This window comes from Lucilia sericata, unplaced genomic scaffold (genome assembly GCF_015586225.1).
Source record: "Lucilia sericata isolate MDLA Ls3-8-SP2 unplaced genomic scaffold, ASM1558622v1 Contig000621F_arrow, whole genome shotgun sequence".
Classification (NCBI taxonomy): Eukaryota; Metazoa; Arthropoda; class Insecta; order Diptera; family Calliphoridae; genus Lucilia; species Lucilia sericata.
In genome coordinates this window covers 120,867-142,606 of record NW_023994627.1, presented here as the reverse complement: position 1 = coordinate 142,606, position 21,740 = coordinate 120,867, and the positions used below count along the sequence as shown (strand labels likewise).

Sequence of the window (21,740 nt, the reverse complement as noted above, 5' to 3'; positions counted from 1 at the left end):
CATTACAATTAAGTTTGTATTATAGTCAGGACTGCAGTCTGTATTATATTCTGGAATTTAGTTTGAACAATAGTCTCGTATATAATAAGGAGTAGAGTCCGCTTTATAATCTGGACTATAATCACTTAGTATAATATAAAGTCTGTATTCTGATCTATAATCTGAAATATAGTCCGGACTATGGTATCATCTATAGTCTGTTCTGTAACGTGGATTATATTCCGGACTATAGTCTGATCTATGGTCTAGACTTTATTGTGGACTATAGTTTAGTCTATAGTCATTACTATATTCTGGTCTATAATCTGGCTTATAGTCTGCTTTATAATCTGAACTAAAAAAGTTTCGTCTATATTCTGAAGTATAGTCTGTGCTACATATGTATGTATATTCTGGAATACAGTGTGACCGATAGTCCGGAATATAGTCTGGACTATGGTATCATCTATAGTCTGATCTACAACAATTAGTCTAGTCTGGTCTATAATCTAGACTTAATTCTGGACTATATTATAGTATATGGTCTCACCTATAATCATTACTATAATCTGGATTGTAATCTGGACTATTTTCTAGTCTATATTCCAAACTATAGCCCAGGTTATATCCTAGAATAGAGATTGACCTATAGTCACATCTATATATACATTGGTGAATACATTCTGGGCTATAGTTTGGACTATATTCTAGACGATAGTGTCGCCTGTGGTACGTAATATATGTATATGGCCTTGTATGTTGTTTGGAATAGAGTCGAGAGTTTTGGACTATACTCTATAGTCTAGGCTTTATATATACAACAGCCAACTTTGGCTCTTTGGTTTTTCGGTTCTATTTAGGATTATTTGTACTTACTCTTTCTTCTTATAACAAATACAGCCCCTAATAGGCCAAGTAACATGATTAACGACAAACACACCGGCAGTAATACTTTGATATTGGCATAGAAGGGGCTATCGGTCATGGGAGACATAGCATTCGAATCGGTATTATAAATAACTGAAAATAAAGTTAAGAGTTAAAATAAAGTTTTCTTAAGAATTCGAAGATCCTACTCACCTCCCTGGGGTGATAAAGTAGTAAAATTATATACCGCTGTTGTAGAGCCGGCATTATTGTGCGCTGTTACTCTAAGTTGATACTTAGTACCAGGTACTAAATCACTAACCGTATATATACGTTCTGTCGGTGGTATATGACTCGAGACAACAGTCCAAGTTGATCTAATGAAACAGTTTTAAAATAAAATTTTTAACACTTTTCCAGTTTGTTTAAACTCACCGTCCATAGATTCTCGATTCAATCATAAAATATAAAATACCACAACCACCATCACCCCATGAATCCAGCCAACAGGTAACACTAGTAGAATTATTCGTAATCATTTGGGAATGTTTAGGCTGTACGGGAGGATTACCCTTCGTATGGGTATTGACAATGTCACAAGGTAAACCGGTGCCAATTTTATTATAGGCCGTTATATACAATTGATAGCGTGTGCCACACCAAAGATTACTCAATAAATGTGAATAGGACTTAGCATCGACTTGTAATTCTTCCCAATCACCATTATCGCGTTTATAGTTAATGACATAGCCCAATATAGGACTACCGCCATTATTGTTATCAGACCATTCTAATAGCAAACTATCCGAGTAGGCGGTGACTACGGTAAGATTAGGAGCTTCTGGTGGCACTTTGACCACAACACTGTAAATAATTTCATCTTTACCCCAGGTATTCTCTACACTGCAAGTATAATTGCCCGCATCAGTGGCCTGAGTTTCACGTATGTAGAGTGTGCCATTTTTGGCAATAGTTTTGCGGGCATTTGTTTCTAGATTATGGCCATCTAAACGCCATATTGTTACCGGAGCCGGAGAGCCCACTTTACGACATGTTAACTCTAAGTTTTCTTTCCAAGGTGTTATGACCCTCTGGCTAAATGACACAATACGAGCAGGTACTTTATTATTTGGTGGCACTGTAACGACATCCGTTTTTTCACCCTCCCCCACTTTAGTAGAGGCGGTTAGCCAAAATTGATAAGTGGCCGATTCCTGGGTGCGTTGTGTCTCATGCATTTCCACATACGGACCCAGAATACGTTTATGAGTACCCTCTTCTCTACCACCCTCCAGCATGGACATGTAAAAAGTGTAACCGGTCTGAAATTTAAAAAAAAATCCCTTTAAGCTACAACTAAATTTATATTTCAATTTAATACTTACTATATCACCATTTGGATATTCAGGCGGCAACCAGGATATGATAATTTTTGTACTTGAAGCTGGTATCGCTTTAATAGCATGTGGTGCTGAGGGTACTACAATGATTAGACAACATGCAACAAACATTAATTGTTAATTATCTATTTGCAAAGTATGTATGTGTGTGTGTGTGTGGTAAACTTACCATCCTCATTTGTTCGACAATAGAATGGTTTGGTTTTAACACCATCTCCCACTTTCGTATAGGCCACCACCCATACCGTATAGTTGGTGTACTTGTTTAGATTTTCAATAGTAGCATACTGATTATTGGATTTCACAACCTCAGGATCTTTTTCTGCAAATAATAATGAAATGAAAATTGATTAAAAATTACTTAAGTTAAATTGAAAATAACAGAAGATTTAAGACTTTAAAGACAAAATCTGTAAACCTAATTAAAACTTATTTATATCGAAGTATTATCCAGTCTACAGTTTACTAAGTGGACTATAGTCGTATATATTGTTTATAAATAGTGTGGACTATAGTCAGGTATCTGTTCGTTAGTCTGAACTTTGTTCTGCTCTGTAGTTTCGACTACAGTCTAGCCTTTAGTCTAGTCTATAGTCTAGTCTATAGTCTAGTCTATAGTCTAGTCTATAGTCTAGTCTATAGTCTAGTCTATAGTCTAGTCTATAGTCTAGTCTATAGTCTAGTCTACAGTCTAGTCTATAGTCTAGTCTATAGTCTAGTCTATAGTCTAGTCTATAGTCTAGTCTATAGTCTAGTCTATAGTCTAGTCTATAGTCTAGTCTATAGTCTAGTCTATAGTCTAGTCTATAGTCTAGTCTATAGTCTAGTCTATAGTCTAGTCTAGTCTATAGTCTAGTCTATAGTCTAGTCTATAGTCTGTCTATAGTCTAGTCTATAGTCTAGTCTATAGTCTAGTCTATAGTCTAGTCTATAGTCTAGTCTATAGTCTAGTCTATAGTCTAGTCTATAGTTAGTCTATAGTCTAGTCTATAGTCTAGTCTATAGTCTAGTCTATAGTCTAGTCTATAGTCTAGTCTATAGTCTAGTCTATAGTCTAGTCTATAGTCTAGTCTATAGTCTAGTCTATAGTCTAGTCTATAGTCTAGTCTATAGTCCTAGTCTATAGTCTAGTCTATAGTCTAGTCTATTAGTCTAGTCTATAGTCTAGTCTATAGTCTAGTCTATAGTCTAGTCTATAGTCTAGTCTATAGTCTAGTCTATAGTCTAGCTCTATAGTCTCTAAGTCTAGTCTATAGTCTAGTCTATAGTCTAGTCTATAGTCTAGTCTATAGTCTAGTCTATAGTCTAGTCTATAGTCTAGTCTATAGTCTAGTCTATAGTCTAGTCTATAGTCTAGTCTATAGTCTAGTCTATAGTCTAGTCTATAGTCTAGTCTATAGTCTAGTCTATAGTCTAGTCTATAGTCTAGTCTATAGTCTAGTCTATAGTCTAGTCTATAGTCTAGTCTATAGTCTAGTCTATAGTCTAGTCTATAGTCTAGTCTATAGTTTAGTCTATAGTCTAGTCTATAGTCTAGTCTATAGTCTAGTCTATAGTTTAGTCTATAGTCTAGTCTATAGTCTAGTCTAGTCTATAGTCTAGTCTATAGTCTAGTCTATAGTCTAGTCTAGTCTATAGTCTAGTCTATAGTCTAGTCTATAGTCTAGTCTATAGTCTAGTCTATAGTCTAGTCTATAGTCTAGTCTAGTCTATAGTCTGGTCTATAGTCTAGTCTATAGTCTAGTCTATAGTCTAGTCTATAGTCTAGTCTTTAGTCTAGTCTATAGTCTAGTCTTTAGTCTAGCCTATAGTCTAGTCTATAGTCTAGTCTATAGTCTAGTCTATAGTCTAGTCTATAGTCTAGTCTATATTCTAGTCTATAGTCTAGTCTGTAGTCTAGTCTATAGTCTAGTCAATAGTCTAGTCTGGTCTATAGTTTGGACTATAGTTAGGTCTTCGGTCAGGACAATTGTCTGGTCTATAGCATGTTCTGTTGTCTTCATGATAGATTGTTCTATTGTCTGGTATGTAGTCTAGACTATAGTCTGCTTTACAGTCTGGAATATAGTCTGCACTGCAGTCTGGTCTATAATCTGTTTTACAATCTGGAATTTAAATCATTCTGATCTTAAGTCAGGATTATATACTGATTTATAGCCTGGCCTAGAGTCTGGTTTACATACTATATAGTCCGATCTAGAGTCTAGATTATATTCTGCTCTATAGTCTGGACTATAATCTGGTCTATAATCTGGAATATAGTCTGATCTATAGTCTGGTTATATAATCAGGTGTATAGTTAGTCTGGATTATAGTTTGGTCTATAATTTGTTCTACAGCCCGATCTTGTTTGTAGTCTGGTTTATAGTCTGAACTATAGTCTGTTATATCTCATTTATATTTGTTTATAAAATTCTTAAATTTTATCCTTTAACTCTGTCTGTTATTTGTATGTTTGCTCAGCACATATAGTTGCACAGGTTCAATAAATATTGAGGCGTTAAAAATTTAATGACTTGAATAATTGCCTCTTGGTAAAAGATAAATGAAAACAGGTTTCATATAATAGAGGACATGTACGTACTGAGACCGTTTACATATTTAAAGTGATGTATGTAGACATTAAATGGAGAAAACTTATCCTAACCAACAGTCGCATGTGCCAATTGTAATTTAAAATATAAACATTGATTCATGGGTAAATGTAGAAAGAATGATTTTAGGTATGAGTAAGTACGTGGGTATATAAATTGATAAGTTAATGGCAAATATACAAAGAAGAGAATTTTTTTCAATATTAAATTTGAATACTTTTCGATTTTTTGAAAGATTTGAATGATTTTATGAAATCCTTAGTTAGGATTTTGCGAATATTGCAAATTATTGAAATTTCTTTTAGTAACTTAACAATTGACCCACCTTCGTCATACGCAATAAGTAAGAGTTTGAGTAAATTTGTTGTCATTAAACAAGTGCAGGCGAATGTATCAAAAGTGTTTAACAGATACTGTATAGAATTTTATTGCAAATGATTTTATGTAAATTTTGTTAGAATACAGCAACACAGTAAATGGAAAAGGGTGAAGTAAGTAGTAATGTTTGATTGGGTATTTGTATGTACATGATATAAATACGTTGAAATACTTAGGTATACAAATATAAATGTGTTTATTTAATCGCACTTACCATACAAGTCTTCTGTTGATATGTAAAATATTTTATAGCCTTTAATTTTACCATTTTGTCCATCAATATCGGGTGGTGACCATGTTATATAAATGGATGTTGAACCTAAAACATCACATTGTGGACTTTCAGGTGGTGAAGATGGCACTTGAAAAAAAGAAAAGAAAAACAAATAAAAATGGTGTGAAATGCAGATAACACTTTTACATTCAAACATAAAACAAAATGTTGTGAATGATTTATGGGTGGATGTGTGTCGGTGTTTTTTTAACACTTACCATCTTCTAATGTTTGTACAGCAATTTCCTTACTAGGTGGCCCACTACCCTGACTCGTATAGGCCTGCACAATCACATGGTATTCGGTGTATTTATTGAGATTATTTAAAACAGTCTCACCGCCATAGTGTGAACGTACTTCAACGGTTTTGAAACTAAAACCCAGTGTGGGATTGATTTCCATATCCTCGGGCGTTAAAGACATTTGATAGCCCACGTAGTAGCCCAACAGTATGCCATTCCAGTGGTCACGGTCTGGTGCATCCCAGGAAACAGCAATCTCCGTTGAACTTTTTGCTTCCGCTCTCACATTGAGGGGTGGTGCGGAGGGTACTTCCTCTAGTGTGGTGACCTGTACAACTTCAGAGAATTCCGATGAACCCAATTTATTTTCAGCTGACATACGTATATGATATGCTTTGGCAGGTTTCAAGTTGGCTATGTTGACAACTGTCTGTGAACCGGTGATGGTTATGTGTTCGGCATTTTGCCAAATATCTAAAGAAAAGCACAAATATATTTACATATGAATGAATAACTATATATGTTTTTATTTTTAAGTAATAAAACTCTTGTATGTAGTTTGTTAATTAAAAGTGCAATAGTAATTTATTAAGATTATTCTTGTCAAAATCCAGACACTATATTTGGTTCATTTTAATAATTGTGTTAAGTTTTTAATTAATCTGCTTTTTTTCTATCATATTTTGCCTTAATCCTTAAAGATTTATTACATATTTGTGCTTAATTACAATTGTTAAATACATGTAGTCTGATATTCATAGGCACTTGCAGGATCTTGTTTATTCAGTCAGACGAATGAGATAAACAAAGTATTTTTATTGTTTATCTTAAGGATTATTTACAATATTTACATGTTTGTGCAAGCATAATTTCTAATTAATTTCGAAGAAGTAATAAGAAATCCTATATGGAATGGAGAGTTTGTTGAAAATTCTTTAAAAACAAGTAAAGTGTGAAAAGTTAAAAACAAATAATTTTGTTTTGTTTTTTATAGGGATAATCTATCGTATATCACGATTACAATTTTGACAGTAAACACGAAAATAGACTAATATAATCTAGTCTATTTTCTTATCTATATCATAGTCTATTGTCCAATCTATAGTCTAGTCTAGTCTATAGTCTAGTCTTTAGTCTAGTCTATAGTCTAGTCTTTAGTCTAGTCTTAGTCTAGTCTATAGTCTAGTCTATAGTCTAGTCTATAGTCTAGTCTAGTCTATAGTCTAGTCTATAGTCTAGTCTATAGTCTAGTCTATAGTCTAGTCTATAGTCTAGTCTATAGTCTAGTCTATAGTCTAGTCTATAGTCTAGTCTATAGTCTAGTCCTATAGTCTAGTCTATAGTCTAGTCTATAGTCTAGTCTATAGTCTAGTCTATAGTCTAGTCTATAGTCTAGTCTATAGTCTAGTCTATAGTCTAGTCTATAGTCTAGTCTATAGTCTAGTCTATAGTCTAGTCTATAGTCTAGTCTATAGTCTAGTCTATAGTCTAGTCTATAGTCTAGTCTATAGTCTAGTCTATAGTCTAGTCTATAGTCTAGTCTATAGTCTAGTCTATAGTCTAGTCTATAGTCTAGTATAGTCTAGTCTATAGTCTAGTCTATAGTCTAGTCTATAGTATAGTCTATAGTCTAGTCTATAGTCTAGTCTATAGTCTAGTCTATAGTCTAGTCTATAGTCTAGTCTATAGTCTAGTCTATAGTCTAGTCTATAGTCTAGTCTATAGTCTAGTCTATCTAGTCTAGTCTAGTCTAGTCTAGTCTATAGTCTAGTCTATAGTCTAGTCTATAGTCTAGTCTATAGTCTAGTCTATAGTCCAGTCTATAGTCTAGTCTATAGTCTAGTCTATAGTCTAGTCTATAGTCTAGTCTATAGTCTAGTCTACAGTCTAGTCTATAGTCTAGTCTACAGTCTAGTCTATAGTCTAGTCTATAGTCTAGTCTATAGTCTAGTCTATAGTCTAGTCTATAGTCTAGTCTATAGCCTAGTCTATAGTCTAGTCTATAGTCTAGTCTATAGTCTAGTCTATAGTCTAGTCTATAGTCTAGTCTATAGTCTAGTCTATAGTCTAGTCTATAGTCTAGTCTATAGTCTAGTCTATAGTCTAGTCTATAAGTCTAGTCTATAGTCTAGTCTATAGTCTAGTCCATAGTCTAGTCTATAGTCTAGTCTATAGTCGAGTCTATATTCTAGTCTATAGTCTAGTCTATAGCCTAGTCTATAGCCTAGTCTATAGTCTAGTCTATAGTCTAGTCTATAGTCTAGTCTATAGTCTAGTCTATAGTCTAGTCTATAGTCTAGTCTATAGTCTAGTCTATAGTCTAGTCTATAGTCTAGTCTATAGTCTAGTCTAGTCTAGTCTATAGTCTAGCCTATAGTCTAGTCTATAGTCTAGTCTATAGTCTAGTCTATAGTCTAGTCTATAGTCTAGTCTATAGTCTAGTCTATAGTCTAGTCTATAGTCTAGTCTATAGTCTAGTCTATAGTCTAGTCTATAGTCTAGTCTATAGTCTAGTCTATAGTCTAGTCTATAGTCTAGTCTATAGTCTAGTCTATAGTCTAGTCTATAGTCTAGTCTAGTCTATAGTCTAGTCTATAGTCTAGTCTATAGTCTAGTCTATAGTCTAGTCTAGTCTAGTCTATAGTCTTTTCTATAGTCTAGTCTATAGTCTAGTCTATAGTCTAGTCTAGTCTATAGTCTAGTCTATAGTCTAGTCTATAGTCTAGTCTCTAGTCTAGTCTATAGTCTAGTCTATAGTCTAGTCTATAGTCTAGTCTATAGTCTAGTCTATAGTCTGGTCTATAGTCTAGTCTATAGTCTAGTCTATAGTCTAGTCTATAGGCTAGTGTATAGTCTAGTCTATAGTCTAGTCTATAGTCTAGTCTATAGTCTAGTCTATAGTCTAGTCTATAGTCTAGTCTATAGTCTAGTCTATAGTCTAGTCTATAGTCTAGTCTATAGTCTAGTCTATAGTCTAGTCTATAGTCTAGTATATAGTCTAGTCTATAGTCTAGTCTATAGTCTAGTTAATAGTCTAGTCTACCTGGTCTGCTGATTACGGTAGCTGCCATAATTACTAAGTGAATATTAGTTTTCTAACCCCTTTCTAGTAATGACATTTTTGGTGGATAATATTTGGATATTTTTTTCCTTAATACCTCGAGATCTTTTAAAAACTTCTACCAATTGTATTTTTAAATCCACTAACCTGTTATTTGCTTATAAAATATATGATACTCTTCGATTGGGCTATTGCCAGCAAACGGCTGACTCCAAGTCAATTGTAAACTCCGTGATTGTTGCGAATTGATGCGCAAATTCTTCGGTTGTTCTGGTACTTCCTGTACAATTAATTGTATCGTCATTTCGTCCTGCAATAAATAAATAAGAAAACAGAAACAATAATATCCAAAACAGTAAAGCAAATAAGAAGTACAAAAAGAAAATGTAAACTACATACTTATTAAATAAAAAAAAAAAAACAAGATGAAAAATGAAAGAAACATAAAACTGAATTGAATAATGGAAATGACGACGATAGTGCAGGAGAAGAGAAAAATAATAAAACAAATGAAATAAATTCAAACTGACAGCAGTTGAAAATGATGAAGAAGATGAAGTATTAAGTAAATATTGTATATGAAATGAAATCCTCGTATATCCACTACATATTCGTCGATCGAATAAATATTCGCAACAAGATAAATGTTTAAATAATGATAAATTGCAAAAGATTTACAGTAATTTATAAAACAATTTTTATTTCTTTTTATTTTCATGTTCAATATCTTGAAATCAAAATAAATATTAACTATTGGCAAAAGTAGTTGTTGTATTTATTAAGAGTGAGGTGTGGAAACCATCTACTTGAATTTGCAACATCTGTTGTATTTGTTTTGTACATCATAAAAGTGTTAAATGGAATTGAACTAATTTAAAATTTATAAATATTGAAAGAACGACAGTTGCAAATTGAAGGTCAATTATGATTATTTTTGAAAAAAAAAAATTGACAAGTTTTAGCACGGTTGTAAAGAAAAAAGTAAAAGATTTTTGTAGTAAATAAGCAGAATATTACTGATATTATGAATAGCCTGATAAAATTTATTAAAATATAGACTAGTCTATATACTAGACTATAAACTAGACCATGACTAGAATATAGACTAGACTACAGACTAGACTATAGACTACACTATAGACTAAATTATAGACTAGAATATATACTAGATTATAGACTAGACTATTGACTAGATTATAGACTAGACTATTGACTAGATTATAGACTAGATTACAGACTAGACTATTGGCTAGACTATATACTAGAGTATAGAGTAGACTGTGGACAATAGACTAGGTTATAGACTAGACTATAGAATAGACTATAGACTAGACTATAGACTAGACTGTAGACTAGACCATAGACTAGACTATAGACTAGACTATAGACTAGATTATAGACCAGACTAGACTATAGATTAGACTATAGACTAGACTGTAGACTAGACTATAAACTAGACTATAGACCAGACTATAGACTAGACTATAGACTAGACTATAGACTAGACTATATACTAGACTATAGACTGGACTATAGACTAGACTATAGACTAGACTATAGACTAGACTATAGACTAGACTATATACTAGACTATAGACTAGACCATATACTAGACTATAGACTAGGCTATACTATAGACTAGATTATAGACTAGACTATAGACTAGATTATAGACTAGATTATAGACTAGATTATAGACTAGATTATAGACTAGATTATAGACTAGATTATAGACTAGATTATAGACTAGATTATAGACTAGATTATAGAATAGATTATAGACTAGATTATAGACTAGACTATTGACTAGATTATAGACTAGATTATAGAGTAGACTATTGACTAGACTATATGCTAGAGTATAGACTAGACTGTAGACTGGACAATAGACTAGACTATAGACTAGACTATAAACTAGACTATAGACTAGACTATAAACTAGACTATAGACTAGACTATAGACCAGACTATAGACTAGACTGTAGATTAGACTATAGAATATTCTATAGACTAGACTGTAGACTGGACTATAGACTACACTATAGACTTGGCTTTAGACTAGACTATAGACTAGACTATATACTAGACTATAGACTAGACTATAGTCATTCCTAAAAACATAGTAGATTGTTGGGACTGTATCCTTGGCTATAATAATGGATGTATGGAAAGTTGGTATAAGCAATGTTCTGGACTAAATACTTGCTATTTCCCGAATTAAGCTTGCTATCAGTGATCTTGGATTTTACATGAAAAATTAAACAAAAATTTTATTATTTTTTATAAAATGCAAAAAAATATGTAAATGTTTATTAGATAACTAAATTTATGCAAGATAAACACCAACTAATTTATTCAGTTCAATGCATATTAGTATTTGTACGAGTATAGACAGACATACTGTGGTTATACAAACACTTTTAAAATGAAGAATATATTATAATATAACCCACGTAAAAGTTTTCAACTAAGGTTAAAAATATCAAATTTTTGTCTATAAATTTGTTTTCATAAGATAACCTTTTTGATTTTTCATCTTCAGAAATGTGAAAGTGAAAAAGTGAAGCCACCCTAATGAACACTTGAGAATTCTATAATTTAAATACAAATGTATACATATTCATAAAAACTACAATCTTTACATTAAATTGAGTTGAATAAGTTCTTATCCTAGAACAGTTGTTTTTCTCACACATATATATTTGCTTTTAATAATAGTTCCAAGGACAAAACTAAATGACTATAACAGAAAAATCATTTTTAAAGCAATTTTTCAAAACACATACGAAAAAAAGAATAATTATAGCTGACTTTAGCAACTAGAGAATAAAGAAAAATATACTTTCCAAAGGCATTAAAAATTTGTTTAAACAAATTTTGTAATTTTTGCAATTTTTTTTAATAATAAAATTGATAGTGTATGAGCATTTACATAAAGTACTTGTAAAACTAAATATGTAAGGCAATAATTTCAATAATCTTAAAAAATTTTTTATAATTTTAAAAAATATTATTAAAAAAATGTTTTATGTTTAAATTGACTATATTTTCACTATACATTTATATTTCATTGTCTCTGTATATGTCGTCTATAACCATATTGTTGAAAAACTCACTTTTTAATTAAAGATCTGTTAAAACCACATATAATTTTAAATTGAATTGTAGTAGAGTGTTTTCTTAAATTATGTTTTTATTTTATTCAAATTTAATTTAAAAGTTTAAAATATGTTTGTTTTAACAATTTTATGGTTTTTCTATGAAATTATTTTTATTTGTAGTAAACACGGCGTATGAGTGATAATTAATTGTGAGAGAATTAAATATTAAACATACGTAGTGTAAGAAAATGTTTTTATAGAAAGTTATAGTGCTGCATATTTTCCATACCATTTATGTATTCTGTATAAAATTTGTTATAGAAAATTTTGTGTATAACAGTATTTTCTATAAAAAATTTTGTGTATAACAATGTCTTCTATAGAAAATGTTATGCATTACAATATTTCCAATAGAAAATTTTGTGTATAGCAGTAATTTCTATAAAAAAATTTGTGTATAACAGTATTTTCTTTAGAAAATTTTGTGTGCAACAGTATTTTCTTTAGAAAATTTTGTGCATAACAGTATTTTCTTAAGAAAAAATTTGTATATAACAAAAATAAACAGAAAAATTTGTGTAAAACAGAATTTTCTTTGGAAAATTTTGTGTATAACATTATTTTCTATAGAAAATTTTGTGTATAACAGTATTTTTTACAGAAAAATTGTGTATAACAGTATTTTCTTCAGAAAAATTTGTATATAACAAAAATATAAAATTTTGTGTATAAAAGAATTTTCTTTGGAAAATTTTGTGTGTAATAGTATTTTCTATAGAAAATTTTGTGTATGACAGTATTTTCTGTAGAAAAATTTGTGTATAGCAGTAATTTTTATAGAAAATTTTGTGTATAACAGTATTATCTATAGAAAATTTTGTGTATAACAATATTTTCTATAGAAAATGTTGTGTATAACAGTATTTTCTATAGAAAATGTTGTGTATAACAGTATTTTTTATAGCTAATTATGTGTATACCAGTATTTTCTATATAAAATTTTGTGTATAACAGTATTTTCTATAGAAAATTTTGTGTATAACAGTATTTTCTATAGAAAATTTTGTTTATAACAGTATTTTCTATAGAAAATTTTGTTTATAACAGTATTTTCTATAGAAAATTTTGTTTATAACAATATTTTCTATAGAAAATTTTGTTTATAACAATATTTTCTATAGAAAATTTTGTGTATAACAGTATTTTCTGTAGAAAATTTTGTGTATAACAGTATTTTCTATAGAAAATTTTGTGTATAACAGTATTTTCTTTTGAAAATTTTGTGTATAACAGTATTTTCTTTTGAAAATTTTGTGTATAACAGTATTTTCTATAGAAAATTTTGTGTATAACAGTATTTTCATTTGAAAATTTTGTGTATAACAGTATTTTCTTTAACAATTTTTGTGTATAACAGTATTTTCTATAGAAAATTTTGTGTATAACAGTATTGTCTATAGAAAATTTTGTGTATAACAATATTTTCTATAGAAAATTTTGTGTGCAACAGTATTTTCTATAGAAAATTTTGTGTATAACGTATTTTCTTTTGAAAATTTTGTGTATAACAGTATTTTCTTTAAAAAATTTTGTGTATAACAGTTTCTGTATAACAGTATTTTCTATAGAAAATTTTGTGTATAACAGTATTTTCTTTTGAAAATTTTGTGTGCAACAATATTTTCTATAAAACATTTTGTGTATAACAGTATTTTCTATAAAAAATTTTGTGTGCAACAGTATTTTCTATAGAAAATTTTGTGTATAACAGTATTTTCTATAGAAAATTTTGTGTATAACAGTATTTTCTTTTGACAATTTTGTGTATAACAGTATTTTCTTTTGAAAATTTTGTGTATAACAGTATTTTCTTAAAAAATTTTGTGTATAACAGTATTTTATATAGAAAATTTTGTGTATAACAGTATTTTCTATAGAAAATTTTGTGTGTAACAGTATTTTCTATAGAAAATTTTGTGTATAACAGTATTTTCTATAGAAAATTTTGTGTACAACACTATTTTCTATAGAAAATTTTGTGTATAACAGTATTTTCTATAGAAAATTTTGTGTATAACAGTATTGTCTATAGAAAATTTTGTGTATAACAGTATTTTCTATAGAAAATTTTGTGTACAACAGTATTTTCTATAGAAAATTTTGTGTATAGCTGTATTTTTTACAGAAAATTTTGTGTATAACAGTATTTTCTATGCAAAAGTTTGTGTATAACAGTATTCTCTATAGACAATTTTATGCATAACAGTATTTTCTTTAAAAAATTTTGTGTATAACAGTATTTTCTATAGAAAATTTTGTGTATAACAGTATTTTCTATAGAAAATTTTGTGTATGACAGTATTTTCTATAGAAAATGTTGTGTATTACAGTATTTTCTATAGACAATTTTGTGTATAACAGTATTTTCTATGCAAAACTTTGTGTATAAGAGTATTTTTTATAGAAAATTTTGTGTATAACAATATTTTTTTATAAAATTTTGTGTGTAACAATATTTTCTATAGAAAAATATGTGTATAAAAGTATTTTCTATAGATAATTTTCTGTATAACAGTATTTTCTTTAGAAAATTTTGTGTATAACAGTATATTCTTTAGAAAAATTTGTGTATAACCGTATTGTTTTAGAAAATTTTGTGTGTAACAATATTTTCTATGGAAAAAATTTTTTATAACAGTATTTTCTATACACAATTTTGTGTATAACAGTATTTTCTACAGATAATGTTGTGTAAAGCAATATTTTCTATAGAAAATTTAGTGTATAACAGTATTTTCTATAGATAATTATGTGTATAACAGCATTTTCTATAGAAATGTTGTGTATAACTATACTCTCTATAGAAAATTTTATTTTAGTATTTAAAAAAAATTGTGTATAACTGTATTATTTATAAAATATTGTGTTTAGCAGTATTTTATTTAACAACTATAATCATCATGCTAATATGTAGGTATGTATTTTTTATTTAACTTATCATTTTATTAACTAAAAATTAAGTTATGCCACTTGTCAAGTACATTTTTGTATGTAGTTCTTAGAGCAATTCAACAATATAATTTTGAAATTAATATAAGATTGAAAGTACCAACATATTTTATGTACATATTTCACATACTTTCTGCAGCATGTCCTTTTTAACTGTTTGTATGCTATATCTATGATCACAAATACAAAAAAAAATATAAAATGCAAAAAAAAAGAAGACTCACCTCTCCAAATGTATTTGTAGCATGACAAATATAAATGCCAGTATCCTGACGATATGTATGTGTAATACCTAATTCAGATACCATGCCATCATCAAGTATCTGATCACGTATTGTGTATCTGTAAAGAAAAAAGCAAGTATTTTTTTTTTTTTTTAGAAAAAGAATTACACATGTTTTTGTGATATTAATGTTAACATGTGTATTTTGTAATACCTTTTGGTATTCATGTATGTACATGTTTAAAGGTAGCTACCTAAATACGTGGACATGAACAAAAATGCAAAAAGGTTCTTGTAGTTGAAGAATAAGAACTAGAATATGCATACAAGAAATAAAAAAAAAAAAATACAAAGTTGTACAATGCAAGCTGCAAATACTTATAACAATATAATACAGCCTGGCAGAAGGCACATTTGTTCACGTATCTGTCGAGTTAAAAATATAAGAACATGAATTTCATAAATACTTTTCCATATTTGCTTGTTCTTTGAATGTTCGTATATTGGAACATGTGCAAAATGCAAAGAAATTAAATATTTGTATTTGCAATTTTTGTTTGTTCCACTCTCTAGTGGTGCTTTCAGGGAAATTTTTTCAAATGTCAACAACAAAAAAATCGGAATATTGATTAAATTTAAAGGAAATTGAATTATAAAAATATAAACGTATGTTTCAACTCAATTAAATACATTTAAAATATGCAAGAAAATTCAGTCTAGTCCATAGTCTAGTCTATAGTCTAGTCTAGTCTAGTCTATAGTCTAGTCTATAGTCTAGTCTATAGTCTAGTCTATAGTCTAGTCTATAGTCTAGTCTATAGTCTAGTCTATAGTCTAGTCTATAGTCTAGTCTAGAGTCTAGTCTTAGTCTAGTCTATAGTCTAGTCTAGAGTCTAGTCTAGAGTCTAGTCTATAGTCTAGTCTATAGTCTAGTCTATAGTCTAGTCTATAGTCTAGTCTATAGTCTAGTCTATAGTCTAGTCTATAGTCTAGTCTATAGTCTAGTCTATAGTCTAGTCTATAGTCTAGTCTATAGTCTAGTCTATAGTCTAGTCTATAGTCTAGTCTATAGTCTAGTCTATAGTCTAGTCTATAGTCTAGTCTATAGTCTAGTCTATAGTCTAGTCTATAGTCTAGTCTATAGTCTAGTCTATAGTCTAGTCTATAGTCTAGTCTATAGTCTAGTCTATAGTCTAGTCTATAGTCTAGTCTATAGTCTAGTCTATAGTCTAGTCTATAGTCTAGTCTATAGTCTAGTCTATAGTCTAGTCTATAGTCTAGTCTATAGTCTAGTCTATAGTCTAGTCTATAGTCTAGTCTATAGTCTAGTCTATAGTCTAGTCTATAGCTAGTCTATAGTCTAGTCTATAGTCTAGTCTATAGTCCTAGTCTATCTAGTCTAGTCTATAGTCTAGTCTATAGTCTAGTCTATAGTCTAGTCTATAGTCTAGTCTATAGTCTAGTCTATAGTCTAGTCTATAGTCTAGTCTATAGTCTAGTCTATAGTCTAGTCTATAGTCTAGTCTATAGTCTAGTCTATAGTCTAGTCTATAGTCTAGTCCTATAGTCTAGTCTATAGTCTAGTCTATAGTCTAGTCTATATCTAGTCCTAGTCTAGTCTATAGTCTAGTCTATAGTCTAGTCTATAGTCTAGTCTATAGTCTAGTCTATAGTCTAGTCTATAGTCTAGTCTATAGTCTAGTCTATAGTCTAGTCTATAGTCTAGTCTATAGTCTAGTCTATAGTCTAGTCTATAGTCTAGCTATAGTCTAGTCTAGTCTAGTCTATTAGTCTAGTCTATAGTCTAGTCTATAGTCTAGTCTATAGTCTAGTCTATAGTCTAGTCTATAGTCTAGTCTAGTCTAGTCTATAGTCTAGTCTATAGTCTAGTCTATAGTCTAGTCTATAGTCTAGTCTATAGTCTAGTCTATAGTCTAGTCTATAGTCTAGTCCATAGTCTAGTCTATAGTCTAGTCTATAGTCTAGTCTATAGTCTATAGACTAGACTATAGACTAGACTATAGACTAGACTATAGACTAGACTATAGACTAGACTATAGACTAGACTATAGACTAGACTATAGTCTAGTCTATAGTCTAGTCTATGTCTAGTATAGTCTAGTCTATAGTCTAGTCTATAGTCTAGTCTATAGTCTAGTCTATAGTCTAGTCTATAGTCTAGTCTATAGTCTAGTCTATAGTCTAGTCTATAGTCTAGTCTATAGTCTAGTCTATAGTCTAGTCTATAGTCTAGTCTATAGTCTAGTCTATAGTCTAGTCTATAGTCTAGTCTATAGTCTAGTCTATAGTCTAGTCTATAGTCTAGTCTATAGTCCTAGTCTATAGTCTAGTTTAGTCTGGTCTATAGTCTAGTCTATAGTCTAGTCTATAGTCTAGTCTATAGTCTAGTCTATAGTCTAGTCTTAGTATGTCATAGGTCTAGTATCTAGTTCGTCTATGTCTAGTCTATAGTCTAGTCTATAGTCTAGTCTATAGTCTAGTCTATAGTCTAGTCTATAGTTCTGTCTATAGTCTAGTCTATCGTCTAGCTTAGTCTCTAGTCTAAGTCCTCTAGTCTAGTCTATAGTCTAGTCTATTAGTGCTAGTCTATAGTCTAGTCTATAGTCTAGGTCTATAGTCTAGTCTATAGTCTAGTCTATTAGTCTAGTCTATAGTCTCGTCTATAGTCTAGTCTATAGTCTAGTCTATAGTCTAGTCTATAGTCTAGTCTATAGTCTAGTACTATTCGTCTAGTCTATAGTCTAGTCTATAGTCTAGTCTATAGTCTAGTCTATAGTCTAGTCTATAGTCTAGTCTTAAGTCTAGTCTATTCGTCTAGTCTCTAGTCTAGTCATAGTCTAGGTCTTAGTCTATCTATAGTCTAGTCTTAAGTCTAGTCATTAGTCTAGTCTATAGTTCTAGTCTATAGTCTAGTCTTATAGTCTATAGTCTAGTCTATAGTCTAAGTCTATAGTCTAGTCTATAGTTCTAGTCTATAGTCTAGTCTATAGTCTATGTCTATAGTCTAGTCTATAGTCTAGTCTATAGTATAGTCTATAGTCTAGTCTATAGTCTAGTACTCTATAGTCTAGTCTATAGTTCTAAGTCTAGTTCTAGTCTATGTCTAGTAGAGTCTAGTCTATATGGTCTAGTCTATAGTCTAGTCTATAGGTCTAGTCTATAGTCTAGTTCATAGTTCTAGTCTCTAGTCTAGTCTCTAGTCTAGTCTATAGTCTAGTCTATTAGTCTAAGTCTATTAGTACTAGTCTATAGTCTAGTCTATAGTCTAGTCTATAGTCTAGTCTATAGTCTAGTCTATAGTCTAGTCTATATGTCTAGTCTTATAGTCTAGTCTATAGTCTAGTCTATAGTCTAGTCTATAGTCTAGTCTATAGTCTAGTCTATAGTCTAGTCTATAGATCTAGTCTATAGTCTAGTCTATAGTCTAGTCTATAGTCTATTTCTAGTAGTCTAGTCTGTCTATAGTCTAGTCTATAGTCTAAGTCTAGCTATCGTCTCGTCTATAGTTCTAGTCTATTAGTCTATTCTAGTTAGTCTATAGTTCTAGGTCTATAGTCTAGTCAATAGTGTAGTCTATAGTCTAGTCTATAGTCTAGTCTATAGTCTAGTCTATAGTGTAGTCTATAGTCTAGTCTATAGTCTAGTCTATAGTCTAGTCTATAGTCTAGTCTATAGTCTAGTCTATAGTCTAGTCAATAGTCTAGTCTATAGTCTAGTCTATAGTCTAGTCTATAGTCTAGTCTATAGTCTAGTATAGTCTAGTCTATAGTCTAGTCTATAGTCTAGTCTAGTCTAGTCTATAGTCTAGTCTATAGTCTAGTCTATAGTCTAGTCTATAGTCTAGTCTATAGTCTAGTCTATAGTCTAGTCTATAGTCTAGTCTATAGTCTAGTCTATAGTCTAGTCTATAGTCTAGTCTATAGTCTAGTCTATAGTCTAGTCTATAGTCTAGTCTATAGTCTAGTCTATAGTCTAGTCTATAGTCTAGTCTATAGTCTAGTCTATAGTCTAGTCTATAGTCTAGTCTATAGTCTAGTCTATAGTCTATTCTATAGTCTAGTCTATAGTCTAGTCTATAGTCTATTCTATAGTCTAGTCTATAGTCTAGTCTATAGTCTAGTCTATAGTCTAGTCTATATTCTAGTCAATAGTGTAGTCTATAGTCTAGTCTATAGTCTAGTCTATAGTGTAGTCTATAGTCTAGTCTATAGTCTAGTCTATAGTCTAGTCTATAGTCTAGTCTATAGTCTAGTCTATAGTTTAGTCTATAATCTAGTCTATAGTCTAGTCTATAGTCTAGTCTATAGTCTAGTCTATAGTCTAGTCTATAGTCTAGTCTATATTCTAGTCAATAGTCTAGTCTATAGCCCAGTCTATAGTAGAGTCTATAGTATAGTCTATAGTCTAGTATATAGTCTAATATATAGTCTAGTATATAGTCTAGTCTATGGTCTAGTCTATTGTCTAGTCTATTGTCTAGTCTATAGTCTAGTCTATAGTTTAGTCTATAGTCTAGTCTATAATCTAGTCTATAATCTAGTCTATAGTCTAGTCTATAATTTAGTCTATAGTCTAGTCTATAGTCTACTCCATAGTCTAGTCTGAAGTCCAGTATATAGTCTACTATACAGTCTAATCTACAGTTTACTTAATCTAGTCTATAGTATAATTGTGTCTATAGTATTGTTCATTTTTCTATAGATTAGACAATAGTCTTGCTGTAATCTAATCTTGTTGGCTTGTCCGATCTAAAGGAAATGGATCCCATAGATTAAAAGACTAGCTTCGACCTATCGGTGATAGGTTAAGCATCTTAACTAAACGCATTTTTGCTTATTTTTTAGCTTAAAAAATTACTGAAAATAAATTAAGTTTATTGCCTAGAAAATGCGCATTCACTTGTACATATGAGCATCTTTTTAATATTGTATGTCAGTCCGTTCGTCTGTCTATTTTAATTTCTGACATTGTTTACATAACAAAAGAAGCAAAATGAAATCTTGTGTCAAGGTTTTCATTCTTTTTATTTGTGCTTTTTTTTATTTTTCTACTTTTCTGTAATGTTTCCTTTACACACACTTGTACATACAATAGAATCGTCAAATATGCACACACATTCTCATACTCATACGTAAATGCGAAAATATTCATGTTTATGAAGACTTATTTATAAGAATGTATGCAGATTAAGGTTGTACTCAAAAAAACAGGATATAAAACAGTGTATGAATAGAACTATTCCACTTTTGTTTTTTTTTGTAGTTATTATTTGTCACTTAAAGTTTTGATTTTTTACACCAATCGGTATATTTAATAAGAGTGTATGTATGTGTATTAGAACATTACGTGTTAAATAGGATGTAATATTAATATCCCATAACCAGGTAGATTAACACCTGATATACATTTTGTACCATCCTAATGTATACATATATGAAATGATAAATTTTAGTTAGTCTTTTTGTTATCATTTTTCTCTTTCATTCCCTTCTTATCTATAACTCTCCTAAGCAAAACTGTGTGATATACTTGTATTGACTAGTTTAGGGTGATAAGACAAAAAACAAATACAAAACAAGAAAGAAGGACAATTTGATTACTTGTGTCATCTGCATGGAAACAATTTTTAATTGATAGATAAAAACAACAACAGCAACAACAACTAAAGTAAATGAATAAAAAAATCTATAGAAAATCGTAAAACAATGGACACACAAATGGAACTCAATTAAGTAGATTTGACAACAAAAATTAAAGAAAAAAAATGAATTTCATTTCAACTATGAAATGTTTGTTTGATTTTGAATTTTTAGAAAATAGGAAAAAAATATTTAATTTACTGGAAAATTAAACTGAAAATTATTTAGTTAGTATTTTACTAAGTTTATAACTTAATTTCCGAAATATTTCAATATTTTATGTATTTAATGGAAATATTTAATTAAAGTTTTTATTTTATTATTGAAATTAAGGTTTATGGCCCTAACTGCGAATTTTCAATTAAATTAATATTCAAATTATATTATTGTTTTGCAGATCAATCGCTGCACTTTAAGATGGATTATAATAGTCTTGTTTATCTGTAGTCTGGACTAGGCTGTAGTCTGAATATAGTCTGGAATTCAGTGGAGTATTGTCTATAGACTGGACTATGCTTTGAACAACAGTCTTGTCTAAAGATTGGATTATAGTCATGACTATAGACTGGACTATAGTATTTTCTGTAGTGCAACCTATAGTCTTGTTTATAGACTGGACTAATTATAGTTTTATATAAAGGCTGGACTATAGCATGACCAACTGTTTTGTTCATAGATTGGATTATAATCTGGACTATAGTTTGTTTATAGTTTGTTCTCTAAAGGCTGGACTATGGTCTTAACGGTAGAGTCGTCTATAGTCTTGTCTATATAAACTATAAACTATAGACTATAGTTTTGTCTATAGACTTGACTATAGTTATACCTACAGCTTTGACTATAGTCTTGCCTACTGACTTGTCTTTACTTTTGTCTAAAGACTGAACTACAGTCTGAATAACTTGCCTAATTGCTTTGTAGTCTGGTCAATAGTTTGGCCTTTAATTTGGAC

The 21,740-nt window shown here is 30.1% G+C and overlaps 1 protein-coding gene and 1 long non-coding RNA gene across 2 annotated transcripts in view; one reads left to right on the top strand and one right to left on the bottom strand.

Annotated features, from left to right (window-relative positions):
• LOC119606772 (Down syndrome cell adhesion molecule-like protein Dscam2) overlaps positions 1–21,740 on the bottom strand; it is a 144,011-nt gene that overhangs the window by 2,974 nt on the left and 119,297 nt on the right. The window contains 9 exon segments of the mRNA XM_037960355.1: positions 856–999; positions 1,060–1,223; positions 1,282–2,168; positions 2,232–2,326; positions 2,416–2,568; positions 5,433–5,579; positions 5,711–6,208; positions 8,943–9,105; positions 15,130–15,247. Of these exon segments, the coding sequence (XP_037816283.1) occupies positions 856–999; positions 1,060–1,223; positions 1,282–2,168; positions 2,232–2,326; positions 2,416–2,568; positions 5,433–5,579; positions 5,711–6,208; positions 8,943–9,105; positions 15,130–15,247 (2,369 nt within the window).
• LOC119606773 overlaps positions 1–21,740 on the top strand; it is a 114,048-nt gene that overhangs the window by 10,582 nt on the left and 81,726 nt on the right. The gene's annotated exons all lie outside the window — the stretch shown is intronic.